Genomic DNA, 22018 nt, shown 5'->3' on the forward strand with positions numbered 1-22018 from the left:
AGACGAGGCAAAGTTTTGTGGTGTTTGCAGAGAGGTTTAATAAATTTTTCTGTAGAAAAAGACAGCATTGTTTTTACTACTGATTTCAAGCTGTGCTGAAGGCTGTACCTGCTGCACAGTGCAAAGAGGCAGTGGGAGTAACGCTCTACCCCACCAAGGTATTTGAATAAATTTCCTGCTTTTCCAAACAAAGTCTAACAAATTGTAGCCTTCATCATCTCCTTCCCACTCTTCTCCAGGCTGATATTTCCAGATAGAGACTTCAAAGTCTATGAGTAACACCAATAGATTGTTTTCAAAATCATGTTAGCTACAAAACTCTCCCTTAACACGAAGAGCAATGGACCCCATTCATGGAGCTCATCTTTTTGGAGGCAGTGCAGAGGAAGTGTTGGGATGGGACTGTCTCACCCCGGCACACATGAAGGGATTTTAATTGCCGGTTTTGAGTGTGTTTGTTCTGCCTCTGTCATCATCATAGCGTCCAAGTGTTTCATTGCCATTGTATGTGAGCATCTCCCGGAGGTGCAGTTAGCTGTGCAATCACATGCCTGTGATGTGTTATGTGTTCTGTCATGCTCCCTTCAGGGCACAAAACAAGGCGATGTGTGCCTTGCTGCTTTATTGTTGGTTTTTCCCTCTCCCAGTCTATATGTTATCCATGATCTATACACTATGGAGGATACCCTTTACTTTAGATAGTGTATGCTGTACCTCAGAAGTAGTAAATCATTATACTGTACCGAAGATAAAGGGATGTAATGCTACAGAATATAGCAGACATAACCTTGAGCGTCTCACATTCTTACTGTTCTTGAACCCTAAATTTGGGGTCTTTCACCTATATTTAGGCCTCGGGCCTTTGAGAAGTACAGTTGTCGCATTTGCTTTCATCACTGGTGTTTTAAAGCTGAAGCCAGGAATGTAATCACGCAATCCCTTGCTGTAATCATAGATAATTTTTTTTCCTGGCTTTGTATTATGTACGGTGGTAATAGCCTTTTTAATATACAGAGGAAATGCTGTAACTGAAGAGCTATTATTAAACGACTTTGCTAAATATATTTTAGGATTTCAGAGCTTAAAAGCCAATAAATGTAATTTGGAAAAGTTAGTACTTCTGAATAGAGAAATACACTGTTAAAGAATGTAAATGAGCATTGGAGTAATGTATATTTTATGTGAATCAAGTTTTTTTTGCAAAAGTGTCTTTCCTTATTCCCTATGTTAAAATTTGGAAAAGAAAAACAGGTAGGCTTCGCGCACATAGCTTGTTTTTCAGGTACAGTCACTTGAATACAGGCATTTGTCTAAAATTTTCAGCTGTATACAATAATGCAGTGTTGTTCCAAATAATTTATTGTTAGGTAGAAAATATGGGTGGAGTTTAAAAGGTTTTAGTTGAAGTATTCAGGGAAAATAAAAAAAACACTGTTGTGTAAATTTTGGGGTGTTTATATATCTTGGTCACTTAATTTTCTGTTAAAATTAATGGGAAGTAGCATTCTAAACATGGTTTAGGAGACGTGGTGTTGGGTGGACGGTTGGACTAGATGATCCTAGAGGTCTTTTCCAACCTTAATGATTCTATGATTCTAAACACTTTACCGACTTGAAAAATAAAAATACCATTTTTAAAGCATCCCTAATTTATCAGAAGGTTGAGTTTCAGGAAAGTTCTGCTATGCAACATCCTGAAACTGCAAAACCTTTCCTTATTCACAGCTAAGGGAAATGGGTACCATCCCAAGAAATACCTCTAGCACATTTTTTCTTCAATAAATAATTAGAGCTTTTTTGGGTTCTGGGCTGCAGGTCTTACTCTGAGCAAAACTTTAAGTAAAGCCCAGTAGCAACTGCCCAGCGCCACTGTCCCCATCTGTAATCGAGGAGTGATGGATTTGTATTAAACTGGAAGCCAAGTGCTAGTTACACGGGATCTTTGCGAGCTCTGCTCTGCTCGCTGTGTCGCGGGCACACACCAAAAGGTGGGTCGCTCAGAAGCGCTGTGATCTTTACAGTCAGACAGACTGAGCAGCTCTATTTCAGAATGGGAAAGCAAAAACACTTAATGTGTTGTATCGTACATAGGCTTTCAAGAAGCATGTTTGACGGGATGGTAGTCAGCTGGTTCGGTCCTTCATGCCTGGGTTCTTGTTACTGCGAATTGCCACCATATGTCAATGAGCAATGGCCATCCAGTCCTCAGTTTGCTTACAGGGGAGGGGAATCTGATAAAGAAGAGGCAGAAACAGTGAGCTACAGAAATGTAAAAATTCCAAACAGCAGACAATCATTGCATTTTTTCAGTATTGAGAAATAATTTGGCACGTTCTGTACAGGTTTCACAGAAAGATGTTTAGCTTTCGGAGAAGCTATGTTCTCTGTAAGCTGTCATTCGCTGTCAGCCTTACAAATCTTAAACAGAGTCTTATGAGATACAGGGGTGCACACTTAGCTGTGCAGAAATTTTGTTTGCTGTAGGAAAAAACTTACTGCAATTTGTTTTACTGGAATTGTATGTGAGGCTTTCATGTTGTTATAGAACTACTAGAAGAAAGCCATGTAAAAACCGTACAGTTCCCCACCTGTTCTGCAGTTAGAACACGTCTGCACACAAATACCCTTTTTTGCATATGCACTGTCAGCCTGGAGTTGTAGGAGTTCATCCTGAAGATCTGCTTGCTCTGCAATGCAAGCATGAGGAAAAGCAGTCTCACACTGTGTTCATCTCAAAAAATGTTTTTCCTTCCACGGGGTCCCTCCCATTGCATTGCTTTGATTCTCCTTGCTTTGCTACAGAGCTATGTGTGTCTGTTGGAGACTGTATTTCAACACAGTTAAGCATGTGTTAGAAATACCTAAGTCATGTATCAGAAGCCAGCCATGTTTCGAGTGCCTGTGGAATTTCTTTTCTAGTCTTCAAACTTTTACACACTTTTAACTTTTTAGAATATTAACCAGTATGTGATTACTTTTAAGAGAGTTCACCATGCTAGTGGATAATCTTTATCGTGTTTAGAGTGTATGTTGATTTTCAGGCTCTCTTTACTTTGGACTGCATTAGCACAGAACTACTGCAAACATTTTTCATTATTAGTTTTCACTATAACACATGCAACAGGCAAAGTTACAATAAAATTAAATAATGGTCTGGGTTTCATCACATTTAAAATAAAATAATTTATTCCTAAAGAAAAGGTTTTCCATTTCTTTGCGCTTTCTTGGAGGTCGCAGATCTTTGGAGTAGGGAAAACCATGTTATGGTATTTGACTTGAAAAGAGATCAAAGTGAGAATGAGTGCTTCAATTGCGAGGTTTTGTACTGAGAAATATCTTTTTGGATATTTGTTTCATACAACACAGAGCACAGTATCTGGGGGCCTCGCTTTAGGTGCAACATAACCCCAAAACAGTGAGTTCAACTCCTCACTGCAAAAGGATAATATAAACAATACCAATCACTAAACATGTCTTTCTGAAAAATGACAGCTTTATTAGGCACTGAAATTCGGAACTGTAAGACAATGTTTTGATAAGAAAAAAGTAAATGTCCCTGAAGCAGCATTTAAAATATATTCATTAAGAACATCAATCAAAAAATCATGCTTCTGGTGCTCAGCCTGCAAATACTATAAATAATAACACAGCTTGGTGTTTCAGAGAGATGATTTCCTCATGATTTCACACATTGTTTTCAAATAAAGTAGACCGTAGCTTGTTGTTATGGAACAAAATGACTACATACCAGGAAGGTGAGGTGATCTGCTACTGGTTTTTTTCACTTCAGAAACTGTGTGTATTTTGTTATGCCTTACATTTACTTTCAGTCCCTTTGTACTGGTCATTTATTTTGCTTAGTGGTAGTTTTCCTTCTGACTAGATCTGTCTTGTATCACTTGTATCTGACATTTGTCTTGCTGTGCTAGTTATATGCGTTTTCTTGAGTCGCGTGGGTGCCCGTGCACTAGCCGTGGATGCAGCGGGCTGTAGGAGGTCAGCTTTAATTAGTATAGCCAACTTCTCGCTGTGAGCTGCAGCTTGGGTGGGAAGACATGGGTTATTAAAATACACCTCCTGTGCAGAACGGCTGGTTTCCTCCTGTAGTCATATTCTAATCGTAATGATTTTGTATGCCGTTGGCTCAAGTAGGGAACACACTGTTAAACCTTATATGGGTTTGGTGTGATAGTGTCGTCTCGCCAAAATTTTCATCTTAATCGGTGTGGTTCTGTGACAGCTTTTAGAGAACCATGTGCAGGGAACTGGCAAGATGTTTCTTTCAATAGTAAGTTCCCCTTTACAGGGGAAGAAAGCTGGCTGGAGCCGTTCCTCCTGCAGGTAGGTCTGCTTGGCAGGGACAGCACCCTGCCGCATTTCAGGGGGAATTGTCCCTGAAATGAGTCAGGCAGAACCCGGCTGGGGTTGGCCTGGGGGTGCTGCAGGAGTTGCCAAAAGAATTATTTGTGTGTCCGAAGAATTTTAAAAGTAGCTCACGGAGTTGCATTTTTAAGACATTTGATTTGACTTCTGGGATGATTCTATGTATTTTCTTTAGGTCTATATGAACGCTTACTGAAAACAAAGAAAGCAATCTAAATTTACCCAAACAGCAGTGGATCAGATCCCCTGATTGTGAGCCCGTAGGAACAGACACGTTGTCTTTTCATCTATGTCAGGAAAGCGCTTAACGCTTCAAACTGTGCTTAGCACTTCACAGGCCCAAATGCAATTAATTGATGATGGTAAACACTACGAACAGCTATGCACCTGTACCTCCTATTGAGAAATGAAGGATCATTCCAGCTGATCATCATTTTTTAAAGCGGGAACTCTTCAGTAGTTTTCTGTGAAAACAGTACAATAAAACTCTTCAGCAACTGTACCAGTAAGGGTGAAATAGCAAAACTGCAGCCATTCTCAAGCAAATCTGTATTCATAAAATCATATGGATGTTTAGAACAGCTGTCACTTGATGTGGTAAATTTCAGACACAATACTTGGGTGTCTATGGTATTAACGTGCCATAGTTTTAAAAATAAACTGCATATTTCCAGTATCAGCTTGATTTATGTTTACTATTAAGAATTCAAAAAAATATTTTATATAGTCTCGAAAGCTGCATTTCCAGTTGCCAAAGATTAGTAACAGTTAATGAATAGCAGTAAGCTGACAACTTGTAAACAGATTATGAAAGTAGAAAACTAATTATGTAAACAGCATTATTTTGGAAATACGTTAATCCATGTTCTAAAAAAGTTACTTTTGTAGGGAATGAATATTACTGTGATTTCTTTCAATTTCTGTGAATTTAAGTTCTTGATTGCTAATAAACCAGCAATTGTCTCCTGATCAACAGAGCTTTAGAACTCCGTGATTTACTTGAGAATTTTCTTTAATTTGATGTCTCTCTCAACACCGACTAATGAAACAGCATTAGAAACGGTTTGCTGAGCCATTCCACAGTCACTGTTAAACATGACTTCGTAAGGTGTAGAGAAACTGCACTTTTATTTTCTCCTTTAGATAAAGGGTTTACTCTGGCTCTTAATCTGTAGCCCCATGTTGTTGTTAGGTCCTGCTGAAAGCACGGTCACTTCACGTGCAGTTGCATATTAGTGTTGATTTTGTAGCAGCAATATAGCTACTGAGAAAAAGCCAGTATTCCTCAGCGTAGGCTCCATAATTGTGAAATCACGTTTCCTTTTCATATTATGCTAGTTCTCTTCTGCTGCATGTGATGAAAGATACTCGAACTCTCTGGTGGATTGGCAGCAGATGCTCCTCATCTGGAGCCATTTACATTTTCTTTTCTTCCCTGAAGCACTAACTTTCACAAGAATAACCTTTTGAATAGTATGTGGCTGCTTCATCAAATATGGTTGTGTGATGTATTTACTTAGTATGCTCAAAATGTCAAGGATATGTATATTGATTTTGGTACAATTCATGCATACTGAATAAATACCACTAGGAAGACGGCTGGGTTTGAGTTTTGTCTTTCTGTGCTGAAGACCATGTTTTTTCTACCATTATCCATGGACACTTTTGAAGAGCTCATTTACCCTCACATCTCTTCTCACTTGCTTCTGTGTTGTGCCCACTTCAAACTCATGGGACATCCTTATGGTCACAGGGTTGTATGACATGAGCACAGCCAGATCAAGGGTATCTCTGAGGAGGACTCTGCCAGCTGTAGTTCTGACTGTCTGTTTTGTTATCTCTGAATTGTCTTTTTAAAATGGATTACAAAAGGTGAGAATTCTTTGTTTTCCTTGTTCTTTCCAGGGGACATGAGTTTTGGGTGGATTTGAATGTTATGAAATTATATGAAACTGTTGAGTTTGACCAAATGCGGCGGCTGTCCACACCTTCCTGCCCCAGCTCCAGCTCCAACTACTACACGGTCTGGAAATACTTCTGCAGGGACCACTTTGGCTGGAGAGAATACTCTGAGGTACTTAACATGTTCCAGAACCTGCTTTTGGGTTGTAACACAAAACTCTGTATACAGTATATACTATAAAATATATATACATTTTAGTCTCTTTCCTCTTCGAACATTCAGGAAAGTTACTTAGTTATTGTTGAGGAAGATAATTAAGAAGGTCAGTGTTGAACTGAAAAAGCAATAAAAGGAGAACTCTGCTCGGCTGGACTGTACCTTGAATTATCCCTGAAAACATCCGAGAGACAGAGGCTGACCAAATTGTGAAATTTGGGAGCAAACCGGCCCACCTCAGTACCAAGAAAGTCCTTTCTAATTCCAAGAAATCTGGTTTTAGGGGACGGCTTTCTGCAGCCTTAACACCACTGCCATTTAGCTTTTCAGTTTTTATTTACCTGTCCCCAAAGATACCGCGGTGCAGGACGTGAGCCTCCAGAGTCACTGGGTCCAGCCCTTTGCCATCTCACGGGCTGCACCGTGCGCTGCCGCAGCTGGATGGTCCCTGCTGCCAGTCCCTGCTCCTTAGGAGCTTCTTCCTAAATGTCTAGTTTAAATCTGTTAACCGATGGTTTTTGCACACTCGTTCTAGTGGCACTACAGCCCTTTGGTCTTTAACAGCCACAGTTTTCCATAGCAGGTTTTAAATAGGCCTTCTCTCCTCCAACTCTTTAACCCCAATTATAGGCACAGGAGTCATATCCACTGTCAAATGGGATTGTGCCAGACAAAACCAGAATAATTCTATTCATTCAAGTAAGCTCTCCAGTGAGTCTTTTAAATACCTGTGGTAGTTAAGAGCTCATCTTTGGCTAGCCAGAGCTATACATAATATTTTGAATAAAACCTCATCAGTGTCTTACAATTTTGGCAGTACCAGAAATACCTCCATTAGTGTAAACTAGATCATGTTCATCTTTTTCATGTGTCATGCTGACTTTATAAGCATGGTAGGAAGCTTAAGGCAGAGCTCTGTATACAGTTTGGGGCTTTGCAAAGAAAAATAAATGCACAAACTGGAGAGAGTCTGTAAGAAAGCACCACAAATAACAAGGAGTTTAGGATGTTTGACCTGCGAGAAGTTAAAAGAACTTGGTTTCTCTAGTGTAGAAAATAAAATTAAAAAAAAAAAAGATAATATGTTAATATATAAAAGATTGTTCTACAGCAGACTTCTGCTTTTCATATTCATTGGGCAAAGACAAAAGGTAAGTAATTTGTGACAAGGGAGTTTTAAGTTAGATATCGGGAATAACATTTGGCATGTAAAAATATGATAGCACCACCACCAATTATGTAGGGAAGTTGTGAAACCTGCCTTGTTGGCAGATCTTGCAAACAGGTAATGGAACATTTTTCAGCAGTCTAAATGTACTAGTGCCTCAGAGCAGGGGAAAGAGAAGAGAAGGGGAGGGAGGAGAGAGGGGGATTCTTTGAGCTCTCTGGCAAAAATATTAATTTTTGAACATATAATTTATCATGTGTATATTTTTGTTTTCTTAATTTTCTTGAAACAGCCTGTTGTAAGACTGATAGAAGAAGCCAGCTGCCGGGGTCTGAAAGAGGTTCGGTTTGTTACCTGGCATAATCAGTATATCTTAAACATCAAAGATGGCTTCCAGCAAAATGCATGCTTCAGAAGAGAAATCAAGAGGAGACCCCTTCTTCGTTCCTGCGTTGTGCTGATGCCATTTTTACAGTATGTATTCCAGCAAAATGGAAGCTTTGCATTTGTTGGTTGTGTTGTTCTGTCCCTGAGAATTGTATTCCTTAAGATGTGACAAGGAAACAGGCATCACTGGGTAGAAAAATCAGAAGAAATAATAAATCTTAGTCATGTTGGCAGCTCTCGCTTGCCGCTTTTCAAGATAAATATTATCTGAGGAACTCCTTACTGCTAGGCTGTGTTTGTTATTCAAAGGTTATAATGTACCTTGTGTATTGAGAACATCAGAAGCACAGATGTACTTCAAGTTTGCCAAAGGATCGTCCAGCTTTCAGCATCTCACCGGCTGTAGTGATTGCCAGGCTATCAGTCCTAGGTCCCATGAAAATAACCATTCAAAACTATTTTATAATTTTCAAGCACAATTAAAGCATGCCTTGTTTTGTCGCCTCCGCTGGGGGTGAGTACGCTGGTCCATCAAAGGCAGAATGAGGAAGGTGTTGTATTGTAGTAATTTTTGATTACAACTCATAAAAATGCCGTTTTTGTGATGTCACCAGCACAGCTGGAAACATTATTGTCGGAGTTCAGTAGTTAGGAACATATTGTCCTGTTAGCAAAGGGATGGAAATCATTAGTCTGACTGGCAGCTTGGCATGCTGGGCCAATCAAAGGAGCTTTAACTGCTGCAGCAGGGCTAGAATGCTCATTAGCTTGCAGAGTTGTTACAACATCTAACTGCGAGGTGAGCGTGAATGTGGTCAGAGCCTCAAAACACGTGGTTGTTAGAAACATTTTTAGATACGGTTTTACAGGAAGGAAACCCAAAATTGTTAAAGAGATAGTGGGAGGAGGCAGGTAAAAAGACCAAGTGTGGACTTTCTGGTTACAGCAATTCTGCTTATCATCTTAATGAAGAATAAGGATTTCAAGTATTCTGATGTTTTGCTACCAGTGACTATGTTACTACAGTTTAAGTCTATAATTTTGAGATATGCTAAAATTATGCAATTCTCACTAATTTTAGTGGACCCTTGAGGGTTCTATACTCATGAGGGCTTGACCATAACTGTTCATGCCAGCTACCAAATCTATAAACTAAGCTCTGAAATTTCTGTTGTTCTGCAGTAAACCTCATTCTTTTATTTTCTTTATCTAAAGACCTTGTAATGCTTACTTAAAAATCCACCAATTCTTAGCAGAGAACAAAAGAATATTTTAAGTATTAATGGAAGCTGTCCTTAAGAAATCAGTATTTGTCTCCACTTATCACACAGCGCTACCTGAGATTTTTTTATTTCCTCTGCTACCTGCTTAAATCTGTTATAAAATTGGGAAAGAATTCTTGAAACAAAACTGTGGGAAATGGGTGATAGTAGTTGACAAATGTTGACTTTTTAATGGCTTCCTTTGTGTGATAAATGCTTACAAGTAATTTACACTAGTCAGAAGAAATCAACAAAGTACACCGAAGCATTGCAGTATTTTTATTTTGTTTGATGTCTTACTCATTAATTCATAACTTATTGTTAATCTGTGCTTGGTCTTCTAGTCCAAGTGTGAGTGAATGAGGTTCTACAGTAATATTTTTTATCCATTGACTTTAGGGGGGGGGGGGGAAATTAAATGCACACTGTAATATTGCAGACTGCTATTTTAATAATCATTCATAGAAAAATACATCTTCTGGGTTTCTGTTAAGCTATTAATAAACAGTGAGAAGAATTTTGAGTTGGAGTCAAATCCATGCAAATCAAGTGAAGTTTCTTTTTAGCTTTGAACAGCAGGTGAAAGCCATGTGAACACTTCTAAAGAGTATGTCTGCTCTGAAAAGTGTGGGTGGTGTTACAGTTTACTGTCTCTCTGATCCAAATCAAATGCACCGATTTAAAAATAGACTTTTTTTCCCCCATCTTTTTTTTTAGACCTGAAAAGCTCAACCTGCAATCAGAAAATCACATTCAATTATTTCTGGGTCACAGGAAAAATCACACACAGTTCTTTCAGGCTTACATATCACTAGCATTAAACATTCTGAAAGGCAACCTTAATTGACATTTCTGTAGGTAAGATGTGAATAGCAGTAGAATTCTTATTTATCTAGATAATTATGTTGGTGCTGCAGAGAAAAGCAGGCTAACGAGCAAGGACAATCAGAAGTTGCTCTGTGATTGTGTTTCGGTACCTTGAGAACAGATTGGCTGGGTGCAGAAGTCACGATAGCGCGGCTTTTCAGGCAGCATCGTCCCTGAACAAAAGAAGATTGATTCCTGAAGAGTCACTCTGGAGAAAATGTCTTTGCCTTTAGCAAAGCTTTGAGAGTTTGTTTGTTCTCCAGTAAACTTTCTTTTTAAAAACACAGAGTAGGAAATCAAGTTTGCCTGTCGCTCCTGTGTGCAAAATCCAATTGCGTATACATGGGGATGCAGGATTTGGCCTTGGATGTTGTCAAACCTCAGTTTGCCCAAGATGAATACACAAAGGATTCGCTTTTCCCATTTCCTCCTAGTCAGAACAGGTTTTCTCCTTGCGCTTTGGCAGCGATGTGTTATCAGAACACAGTGACCTGAGAAATTTCATGAACTTTAATGTTCATTAAACTCTAATGAAATTTAATTTCAGGTCACCTGTGTGGTTTAGAGACAAGATTCCCCTTGTGTCTTTCCAGCCAGACAGTGGGTATCTCTGACTTCACAGCCTTTCCTAACAAGAGCTGCCTACTTCTGAGCTCCCTTACCTGTTTGCCTTCATTGTGGGTTGGTCCTGCAGTCAACAGCAGCTTTTCCTATAAAAATACTTCGGTAAAATATTCATGTGGTGAAATTTTCAGATAGTTCCATATATTCTTGCAACTGAAAGGCAACCTCACCAGCTTGCAGGAGCTGAAGGGGTGTGTACTTAAAAGTGTGAAAACCAGAGCCTGAACCTGCAAGCTTTGCATGTTCAAAGTACTTTCATTGCTTAAATGGGAGAACTCCAGTCAAAAGGATTATTCAGCTGAGTAAGGCTTGCTCGTTCAGATTATAATCAGGTGAACATAAGCCACAAATGCCACACTCTTTATCTAAATTTAGCAGCTTAAAGAGTGTGAAAAATTCCACAGAGGTGCAGGTGTTTATTACGAACAAAGTCTTGCCACACCACAGTTGGTGTCCTTAAGTGGATTTTTCTGGTGTCTGTTCTTTTTCTGGCATCGGTGCTGCTTTCCTGCCACGGCTGTTAGAGGCAGCGGCTCCCCTCCTTCACCCCTTCCTGACTTCTTACCTGGCAGCTATCCCAAGAGGAGGGGCAGGTCTGTCGCATGAAAATAAGCAACTGCAAATGCAAATCTGCATTTGGCCTGTGCAAATGAAAATAGGAGAGCCTTCCTTAGCATGATACTGGGTAGTACTGAAAACATAGCATCTCCTCTTCTACATAATGCAGTGAAATATCTGCAAGTTTTGCCTATAAAATGTTACTAGTTGGGGTTATTCGTTATTCGTACTGTACAAGACAGTAATGTTTCTACTCCTCGTATTCAGAGGAAATTAGGTCACATGTTGCCGTATTATTTGCCTTTTCTTATTCTGAATATTAAAATCACTTAATCGTTTATAGCTAACATACAAAATAATTATACTGGGCAGTGATCTGCCTGTCCATAGTTTATAACCCTTCCCCAGAATGTGAATAATGACGGTAGTAGGCTTTTAAGCACCACCAAGCAGTACAGTTTCCTTACATTGACCAGGATCCCTTGAAAGTCAATATTTTGTCATTAGTTTGTATGGATGGAGGAGTTCTTAAAATAGCAGAAATAGCTGGCGTGTTTGTTTTAAATAAGCATTACAGGTATGTAAATTGGTACAGAACTGAAGAGCAGCAATTGCTTAAGATATGTTGGTGATGAAGTAAATGGGATTAGAAGCTCTTTTGGTTGTGAATGTTTAAACACAAACTTTTTCTCCTTCCCCAACTAGGACCTTAGGGGGCAACTCTCCAGTACCCTCTCCATCAGCTGAACCAGCTTCCTCACATGCTCCAGCTGCTGTTACCTCTCCAAACTTCTATCCTGAAACCTGGATTAGTATGGATCCATCTCAGGACTTCATCCAAGTGCCTGTTCTGAAGGAAGACAAAAGCTATAGAACCATTTATAACCTGTTTCACAAGACTGTGCCAGAGACCAAATATAAAATCTTGAAAATTCTGAGAGTGCAAAATCAGTTTCTTTGGGAGAAATACAAAAGGTAAGGTAATGCAAATACTGCTCTCTTACAAAGGTGGAAGAATTTACCTGGCTCTGGTTGTCCCTGCTCAAGCAGGGGGTTGGGCGAGATGATCTCCAGAGGTCCCTTCCAACCCCCACCATTCTGTGATCCATTCTGTGATTCATTCTGTGACTCAGTGAAAAAATACCTTAAAATATGTAATTTGAGCTGCAAAATAGAAATTGATCATTAAGTAGAATGCATAAACTCCAGATTTTCTGATGAAAAGCAGCATCTTCAGCTGAAAGGCCTTATCAGAAAAATACTGAAAAATATCTTACCAGGAAACTTCCTGCGTAAGACATTTAATATGCTATCTACGGATAACTTCTGTAAAATGTATCTTCACAGAAACTTCAAAATAAATATAGAATATCTAGTTGAAAAAATCTTTTGGTTCACTTTCAAGCCAAATTAGGAAGCACTGTTGTCATCAAATAATGGCTGAAGATAGCCATTAGTGTCTTGGTTCCCCAGAACACGGCGACCCAGGGTCTTACGGTGGTCTCACGAAGATGAACTCCTATGTCAGTCTGTCCCATTCAAACCAGAGGTGCTGTGTCTGAAGGTTACCGTCCAGTTACCACGTTGTAACTGGTAGGAAATTAGATTTGTGGGTTCTGTCTTCCTTCTCAAGAAATGCAGAATCTCAGGAGAAGTCAAGGGATGAGCTGGGTGAGCAAAGCCTGACTCTCTTACAGTATTCATGCTGGTCTAGAGCATCTTCACCCACCCTGTCTCTCAGTAATTCCTCTGTGGCCTCTTCTGAAGCTGAACAGGGATTTAATTTTTGCACAGCCCTTGGTTTCACTCTGAGGAAGACTTCCTTCCACATCCAAGGTGAAATACAGGCAAAGATAAGCAGGCACTTCTCAAGCTCCTTTGTCTTTGCTGCTGTGCAGGTGAGAGAGCTTGCCTCCAGCAGTATCCACTCAGGTCCTTTCAAAAATACTTATTTCACACAAAAGTTTCATTTGAAAGTGGAAGACACACTCTGCTATCCATACAGAAATGGTTTCATATCTCCTCTTACAGCTCTGCTATTCCACATGATAATACTGATACTTGAAGAGCTGTAGTGAAAACTGTTTTTCCCTTGCAGATCTGCAATGAATACTCATCTTCACTTTCCATTTTCTATTCCAGGAAAAAGGAATATATGTCCAAAAAAATGACTGGGCTTGACAGGATAATGAATGAAAGGCATTTGTTCCATGGCACCTCCCAGGACGTGGTGGATGGAATCTGCAAGCACAACTTCGACCCGCGCGTCTGTGGGAAGCATGCCACCATGTTTGGACAGGGCAGTTACTTTGCCAGAAAGGCAAGCTATTCCCATAACTTTTCCAAAAGGTCACCCAAAGGAGTTCATTACATGTTCCTGGCCAAAGTACTGACGGGAAGGTACACGGTGGGTAACCACACCATGAGGAGACCTCCGCCGGTGAACCCCGGCAGCATTACCAGCGACCTCTATGACTCTTGTGTGGACAATTACTTTGAGCCTCAGATTTTTGTCATTTTTAACGATGATCAGAGCTACCCTTATTTTATTATCCAGTATGAAGAAGTTAGCAACACTGTCTCCATTTGAAAACTTGTGCTGCTAAATTATTAATTTCAGTAAACTCTCTTTATCTGGCATTGGTAGCAGTTTTTGTGGAAAAAAAAAAATCTGGACATTGCAGAACCGATTAAATTACTTGCTTGGAAGGAACTAAATCTGAAAATATAGAAAAGAATATCTGAAGTGACCAATTGTGCACTTGCTGTTAGATTATGTATGTGCAAATTGTAAATACTTTTCCATTGTTTATAGTTGAAAATCTGTGCCTTTTGTTATAAAACACTGTTTATTTATGTTAGTAAATATTCATGTTTAAAATGTGTGCGTGTATAATTTCAGTTGCGTTCTGTGCATATGAGAGTGGTTGAAAATTGCTTATGCCCTGATCTGAAAATCTTAAGGACGGCCATTTGTAGATAATCAGAACCAGAAAATTTTCATCCCAAGTATATTAAATAAGAGATTCTCCCAACCACCATTTGTTATCGCTATATTTCAGAAGGTTTGGGGCAAATTACAAAACGAACATTCTGCTCACACTTACGATTATTAAACAGGACAACACAAATAAATACATCATTTTCTAAAATCAGCCCTAACTAAAATTAGGAAGAGCTTAGTGTGGCACACAGTCCATGAGGGTTTAAAGCCAGATGGCTTCCCAGCAGCTTATGGGACATGCAGTTTATCACTTTTTGCCGCTGTGGTGGGGATGGACGGCCTGGGCAGCACCCAGCTGCCAAGTGCCGCGTCTGTGCTGTCGAACCCGCGCACAGCCAGGCATGTGCCACCAGCCCCCATTACTGTCAGACATCACCAGTTAAAGAGGTTAGCTCTGGGGAACGGATTTCTTGGAAAAGAAACCTCAGACAAAGCCTCTTTTTGATGAAATTCATTGATCAAGGAAGAAAATGTGTTAATGTCACTTAATGAGACTGATATTAAATGAATTTTAAAATGGTGGATACGTTAAAATAATTGTCTACACATAATCTCATTTAATCAGGGTATTTTTTGAGTTTTCCAGGCAGCTATGCTTGGCTCAGTGCTCTTCAGTATCTTTAGCAGTGACACAGAAAAAGTAACCAAGGAATGACTGATGTTTGCAGCTGGCCCAAAACAGCCGGGGCAGGTGGTGGAACAGGCGGGTCGCTCGTTCCCAGCTCCCGTGTTGCCTGGGAAGGTGAGCTCTTCCGAGCAACACGTGCTGTACTGCACCCTGGGGCAAGCTCTCGTGTTTGTATCTCGAAGGGGGGAGGAGGGCCAGCGCATCGTGCAGAATTACAGCGCAGAAACTCGTACCGGGGTGATGTTACACAGACAGACCTGGTGGTTGACAGGAGCGACGCCAGCAGGAACGCTGGGCACTTACAGACTCACAGAATCCCAGAGTGGTGGGGGTTGGAAGGGACCTCTGGAGATCATCCCATCCAACCCCCTGCGTGAGCAGGCACACCCAGAGCAGGGGGCACAGGACCGCGTCCAGGCGGGGGGTGAATGTCTCCAGGGAAGGGACCCCACAGCCTCCCTGGGCAGCCTGTGCCCCTGCTCTGGCACCCGCACAGGGAAGGGGTTTGTCCTCATATTGAGGTGGAAATTCCGATGTTCCAACTTGTGCTCATTGCTCCTTGTCCCGCTGTTGTGCACAACTGAAAAGAGTCTGGCCCCATCCTCTTGACACCCGCCCTTCACATATTTATAAGTGTTGATAAGATCCTCCCTCAACCTTCTCCAGGCTGACCAAACCCAGGTCTCTCAGCCTTTCCTCACAAGGGAGATGCTCCAGCCCCCTGATCACCTTGGCAGCTCTCCGCTGGGCTCTCTCCATCAGTTCCCTGTCTTTCTTGAAGCGGGGAGCCCAGAACTGGACGCAGCACTCCAGGTGCGGCTTCACCAGGGCGGATTAGAGGGGGAGGAGAGCCCCCATCACCCTGCTGCCCACACTCCTTTCAATGCACCCCAGGACACCGCTGGCCGCCTTGGCCACATGGGCACGGTGCTGGCTCAGGGTCAGCTTGCTGCCCACCAGCACTCCCAGGCCCTCCCCAGCAGAGCTGCTTATGGCACGAAGCTGGTGCTTGCAGAGGTTTGGAGGGGCTCCCATCTGCTACACTGCACCTTTTCATGGAACAGCTGAAATCATTGCGCTAGGGATTTTTTCATCTAACCACACTTCATGAAAAAAACTCTCTCTAAAGTGGGATCAGAAATAATTTCAGAACCATGATTTAAAATTCAGGAAATGTAAATAATAGCTACCTCCGTTCTAAACCTTGGCATATTTTGTGTTCTTGGCTCAGCCTATTTTTCCCCAGGTCATCTCTTCAGAGATGCTTCAGCATGGTGGAGCCCATGCCACTTGCTCACCAGCCACCGGGCCATGCCAGGAGCCAGCTCACCTACGGGCTATCGCCTCGGCTCATTCCACCAAAACTCGTCACATTAGAAACTCGTCACAGGCACGCTCAGGTCCCTGCTACCTTACCATCACTCTAACAGGCTGGCTAACATTATAAAATGTTAATTATGTATTTTTTATATGTTTTATATTTTAAATTATATTATATAAATGTTAATTTATAACATTATAAAATGTTAGTTACATGCCAAGTGACATACTTAATATCCCAGCAAGATAAACTTTGATGCTTCACCTCAAGCAGCCTGAGTTAGATGTACCCAAGATGCCCTGTCCTCATTAGGATCTTTACAAAGTGTTATGTATCTCATAAAAGCTACACCTGCTTTGTTAGAGCAGGTGTGGCCTAGGAGTGCTCACCTGATGTTCAGGAAGCTCTGGTGGCCCCAGTACCGCTGCCAGCCCAAGGAGCAGGTCTGGTAGGTTGATGGGATGGGATGGGACCTTCAGACCCAGTGGTCTTTGCATCTATGGCTCAGCAGCAAATCTTCTTCAGCTGAGCCTGGAGCTGCACTTTTGTGATGACCTGGTCAGTATCCACTTTCTCTCTGGGGCCTAATAAAAATGTGTTTTGCCATGGGAGAGAACTATTTACTCCCACCGGCACTCCTGCTTGTTGCTGTCCCACTGGATCACCCCTTGTTACCTGTAGTAGATCAAACCAGCTGGTAGGTGAGAAGAGGGGGAAGATCCAAGCAGCTGGCTCCAGGTAACTCCCAGTCTCTTCTAAGGCTCTTGGCAGTGCAGGGGAGAGCTCAAATTTGAAGGGGTTTTTCTTAGAGGAGGAGACATCAGCATGGTGGGATGGGAGTTAGCAGGTGGGATGTACAACACAGAGGAGCTGGTCCTGGCCATAACTCGCATCTCCAAGCGATGACTTTGGAAAGGTAAGGTGGTTTGTGAAGGAAGGGGTTGTGGCTGACGATGAAGTAAAGCTGAGGTTGCCTCCTTTTAAAAGCTGCTAAATTTTCAGGCTTGCCTTCCCTTCTTTCTGATGATAATCAGGCTTTCCTGCAGTAGCTAAAGCAAAAGCTCGGCAGTCCTGCTGCTGCAAGGTGGTGGTGTGCTCACGGGTGTGTTTGGTCCAGCCATAGTGGAATTGGGGTAGAAAGGTGAAACTCTCTAATTGCTCGTATGCCCCCAGATGCCTCCCTGGAGAGCACTGCCTGCTGAGCCTTGCAGCACAAGCACTGCTGCCCACGTCATGGGCAACCATCGGTGCCTGTCCCTGCCCTCTCTGGGAGCGTGGGGCAGCGTCTTGGAGGTCAACAGGGGCCAGGAGCTGCTCCAGCAGCATGAGCTGATTGCCTGAGATGGTTACATTACATTTACAGCTCTATCTGTGTGTGCATGTTTTGGCATCTTTACATGGGCTACTTAAGTTACTTCAGAACTGACATTTAAGTTTAGCTTAAGAGACAAAGATTTCCAGTAAAGGTTGATGTTCTTGTGGCTTTTGTGTTCAGTAGCTCCCCATCACAGGCTTCTGGCCAGTCTGAGACTCGGATGAACAGGATCAGTGAGGCAGGTGGGACTGCTGCCCAGAGTGGGGAAATGTGTCTGTCAGGGAAGGGGTGTTGAGGGCTACAAAGCCTCACGCTGGGATCGGAGGCTTCCCTCCGTTCTCAAGCCATCGTTGAGGAAATCGGTTGTTGTTTTTTTTTTTTTCTCAATGTCCTAATGGGGTTTTGGTCTTGTGGGACCTTTTCCACGCTGCTGGTTTGCTGCCAGCCATTTGCTCCAGCTGGTGAGGTGCTCCCGCATCCCCGCGCTCGCTGCCCACCGATGCTCCCAGGATGGTGTTCCTAAACCTTTACCTTTTTAGACTTTCCTTGTGAGAACACTGAAACAGCTGTGGGGATCAGTGATAACAAGCTCCAGTGACACACTGCTGACAATGTATTGAAAATATTTATGTTGTTTCCATGCCGACCTGTTCCAAGTGTATAAACCATCCAGTAAAGGCTTATCAAATTAGCAGCTCCTCAGCGCGCAGCGGGTAGTGACGTGGTCCTGTGCAGAGGGCACAGGACCCAGTTTTCCCTTTTGTGCCCCTGTAAGTCTGGCCCCATAGCTCGTGTTGCTGCTGTCATTGGGAGCCCAGCTGGTCACAGGGATGTGCTGGCTGAAGTCCGGCACGGCTGGTCCGCAGCAGCGGAGGACAGGCGGAGGCGTGCCACGTTACCGCGTGCTGCTGCTGCACAGCAAGGTGAACACTGATAATCCTCCAGTACCCATCCGTAGCTCTCCTGGGAGGATCACTCTTGGCTTGCAACCTCCCTGTGGGGCAGGACCTGGGCAGGACCAATGGAGCTGTGTGGGTGTCTGGGCAGAGCCCAGCAGGAACAGAGCGGGCCCCTAATCACCCAGTTCACTGTTAATTGCCTCCTACGTGCATCATCGCAGCTTCCGTAGCACGAGTTGCTCAAGGGGTGCCCCAGCAGAGTACCCTGAGAAACTAACTATTACTAAATCCTGCTCTGGAGCTGCCCTGAAGAGGAACATCAGGAGAGAATGGGCTTGATCCCAAACTCACTAATGGGAGTGCTCCCGCTCGCCTGGGGGGCTGCTGCAATTCTCCATCTGTGTGTGTTTATGTATACAAAAACTATACATAAATATAACTGAAGCAAAACCCTCACACAGCCATTGCAGCTGGTCTATTTAAATTCCTGACATCGGATTTCCCACCCCTCCCGCTTCACCCTTACTCTTTGTAACTGAACTCGGCTGTTGCCTGTACGAGCACACCATGTTTCTGGGGTAGGATCTGTCCCCGCCTGTGGATGCGCAGCACCCCGCATAGGGCTGTGCTGCAGCTGCCCAGCGGGGTCTGGGGTTTACCATAGTATGGATAAATAATAGCGCTTTCTTGCCCTGTTTTTCGTGGTGTCGCTTGTCAAGAATTTGAAGACGAAACTAGGTGAAAAGGAGTATTTGTGATAAAGATCTCACTGTGTCATTATTGAAATTGTAGGTGACGCATGCTTTGGGCAAAGCCATGTCATTATGAAAAGCCAATCAGCACGACTCATGGCTGGGATGGGGATGGCAGTGACAACTGCATGTGCCAAGAGGGACCTTCTGAGCTGGCTGAGCTACGCTCGGCATTTCCAGATCCACAGGAAACCGGCACGGGCTGCAAGATGTGGTGTGTACCTGGGGGGCTCCACTAACTTACACGTCTACGTGGGGACCCTGCCAGGGTCACGCTCCTAGCTTCTGGAGGCAGCAGTTCGAGTGCTGACTTGGGTGACAGTAAAAGATGGGGTCACTTCTGCTTCGGTCGCTGGTCATGGTTGGGGGCAGTGAGCGATGACGGAGGGCTTTGTCATGAAACAAACTGCCCTGGACAGCAGGATAAAGGTGTCTCAATGACTGGGAGGAAGGAACAGCTTGAGTGTGTGCTGACTTGGAAGCTGGGCAGAGGTCGGGAGGCTGCTCCTCAAGGAGATATTTAAGTGCCAGCTGCCCAAGAGGTTGTGTGAGAGCAGCCAGACTGCTGGGATTCCTGTCTGTTCTTCCTACGCGTTCAGACACGCTGCTCACTGATAGCAGCCGCTCACCTAAAAGAAGCTTGAGCCCGGTTGGGCTGGCAGGGACCCCAGCTGTGCATCTGCTTTGACCTCGGTATCTTGTACAAGCGGTGTTTGGGGCTGTCAAGCTTCTAGATTTCTTCAAAGAATAATAATCTTAGAGTAGGAGATGTTTCCCATCCCCCCCTTACAGGCGCTTGAGGACTGCTGCGCAGACCTCGCACCTCTGGGCATAGCAGCTGTTGGGACGGCTCTGCGGGAGGTGCTTGGGGAAGTGGTTTGAAGAAATGTGGTAGCAGTGGGTGATCGTAGTGGGAAGGTTCCTCAGGAGGTGTCCTTCAAGTGGGAAGGAGCCTCAGGGAGGCATTTAGACCAATCTCCTGGTCAAAGCAGGGCCAGCTCTGAGGTCAAAGCAGGTAGTTCAGGACTTCATCGAGCCGGCTCTTGAAAACCTGCAAGGGTGGAGGCTGTACAGCTTCCCGGGCAACCTGCTCCACCAACCACAATGTCCTCCTTGTGGGGTAGAAAAATCTCCTTGTGTCCGGGATTACACTGCCCCGTGATTACATGCCTTGGCTTCTGTTGTCCGTATGTTGCATCATTTTATATAATTTCCACACTTGTTGCAGGGGAGTTTAGAAGTGGTAGAGTGGAAGAGCGCGTGGAGCACTCCTCAAGATCGCATTCCTGGGGATATGCAGTGTTATGTCTGCTGTCTTCCCAGGGAAGCGAGGGGTGATGGGTATGAGAAGAGAATGTTCATTAACCAAAGGCACATTGGAGCTCAACCCGGTCTCAGGGTGCTGTGAACCCAACAGGTTATGGCACAGAGCTGCTCTCTGGTAGCTTGCGAAGGCCTTTCCTTTTTCAGCCCTGCAAAAGACTCCTCTCAACTTTGCCAGGAAAGGCAGAGCAAGACAAGGCCAGGAAAATGCTTTGCCATCAGTGTTATGGCAGGGTGGTCATGGTGTGGCCCAGGGCTCCCTTCTGCTGGAGGGGAATTCAAGGCTGCCGGCTCTGAGGGCAGACACGTCACGTGATGGACTACTGAAAACCAGGCTTTCAGTCATGAGGCTTTGACAAAATATAATGCACGATGAGCCTTTTTGCTTCCTGGTACCAAAACCCCTAGTAGTGCACGCAACTGGGGGTTTGAAATTTTACTTTTTTTAATATGGAAATCTGAGGTTCTCGCACAGTAGCAAGAATTGGGTACTGGGTTACAGAAGTAGGGAGCAGCCAGAGGGCTGCTGCTGGGGTTTCTCCATCCCTGGCAGTCCACGGTGTCATCACCATACTAACACATTACGGCAACCAAAAACATCCTCTCTGTTAATATTTTCTTCTCTTATGGCTGCAAAGTCTGTTTTTATACGAATATTTTCCCATAGACTGGATAACAAATGTCAGGTTGACCTAAGAATTGTTATTTCCTTCAGGCTCCCTTTTCTCCAGTTAGCTGGGTACAAGTTGTTTCCAGCATAATTAGACTATTATAAATTATCTTCTGCTTCCCTCCCACCCCGCCCTTCCACAAGCAGCACATTCTCATGCATTGATACACCCTCACGTTTGTTTTGTCTGTCAGACTTTGTGCAGTCCTCATACCTCTGCAGCTGACCAGCACAAAAATGTTTACTAAACCTCACCAGAAACAGATCAGCAATCTCTCTCCCAGCAGTGTTTTGAAGAGGAATCAAGCATACAACCAAATATCACAGGTGCCTGGACCTGCAGCTGCTCTGGATGGGGTCACGGTAGGACGTGTGCTCAGGTTAGTGGAGAGATGACCTACTGCCTTCCACATGGACAGGGGATGGACCTCTTGGCCTGCTCTGAGACCAGGGCATGGATCGGTTTTAAGGGTGAACTTCTCTTTTTGTCCATCCTAGTTGATGGTGGGGAAATTCCTAACTATTTTCACTTCCGTCACCCACGGTGCAGCGTCCCAGGGCCGTGCCTGGCTGTCTGTGTTGTGGTGGTGCTTCAGAGGACCCTCTGCTGGGTTCACCCACTGCTGCCCAGGCACATGAATGGGAAAGCAATTTTTCTCTGCCCAGGTAGACACAGGGTACCAGAGCAGGCTCAGCTCACAGCTGCAGTGCGGACAAGCCCTTCGGGCTCCTGCCAGC

General features: G+C 43.5%; 1 protein-coding gene across 7 annotated transcripts in view; it reads left to right on the forward strand.

Annotated features, from left to right (window-relative positions):
- TIPARP (TCDD inducible poly(ADP-ribose) polymerase) overlaps positions 1 to 14240 on the forward strand; it is a 42325-nt gene extending 28085 nt beyond the window's left edge. For all 7 annotated transcript variants that reach the window (XM_064457856.1, XM_064457858.1, XM_064457857.1 and 4 more), the window contains 4 exons: positions 6289 to 6457; positions 7963 to 8144; positions 12074 to 12343; positions 13511 to 14240. In XM_064457856.1, the coding sequence (XP_064313926.1) occupies positions 6289 to 6457; positions 7963 to 8144; positions 12074 to 12343; positions 13511 to 13958 (1069 nt within the window). In that variant the 3' untranslated portion in view covers positions 13959 to 14240. The remainder of the gene's footprint in view (positions 1 to 6288; positions 6458 to 7962; positions 8145 to 12073; positions 12344 to 13510) is intronic.
- Positions 14241 to 22018: the final 7778 nt, after the last annotated feature.

The sequence above is a fragment of the Phalacrocorax carbo genome, chromosome 7 (assembly GCF_963921805.1).
Source record: "Phalacrocorax carbo chromosome 7, bPhaCar2.1, whole genome shotgun sequence".
Lineage (NCBI taxonomy): Eukaryota > Metazoa > Chordata > Aves > Suliformes > Phalacrocoracidae > Phalacrocorax > Phalacrocorax carbo.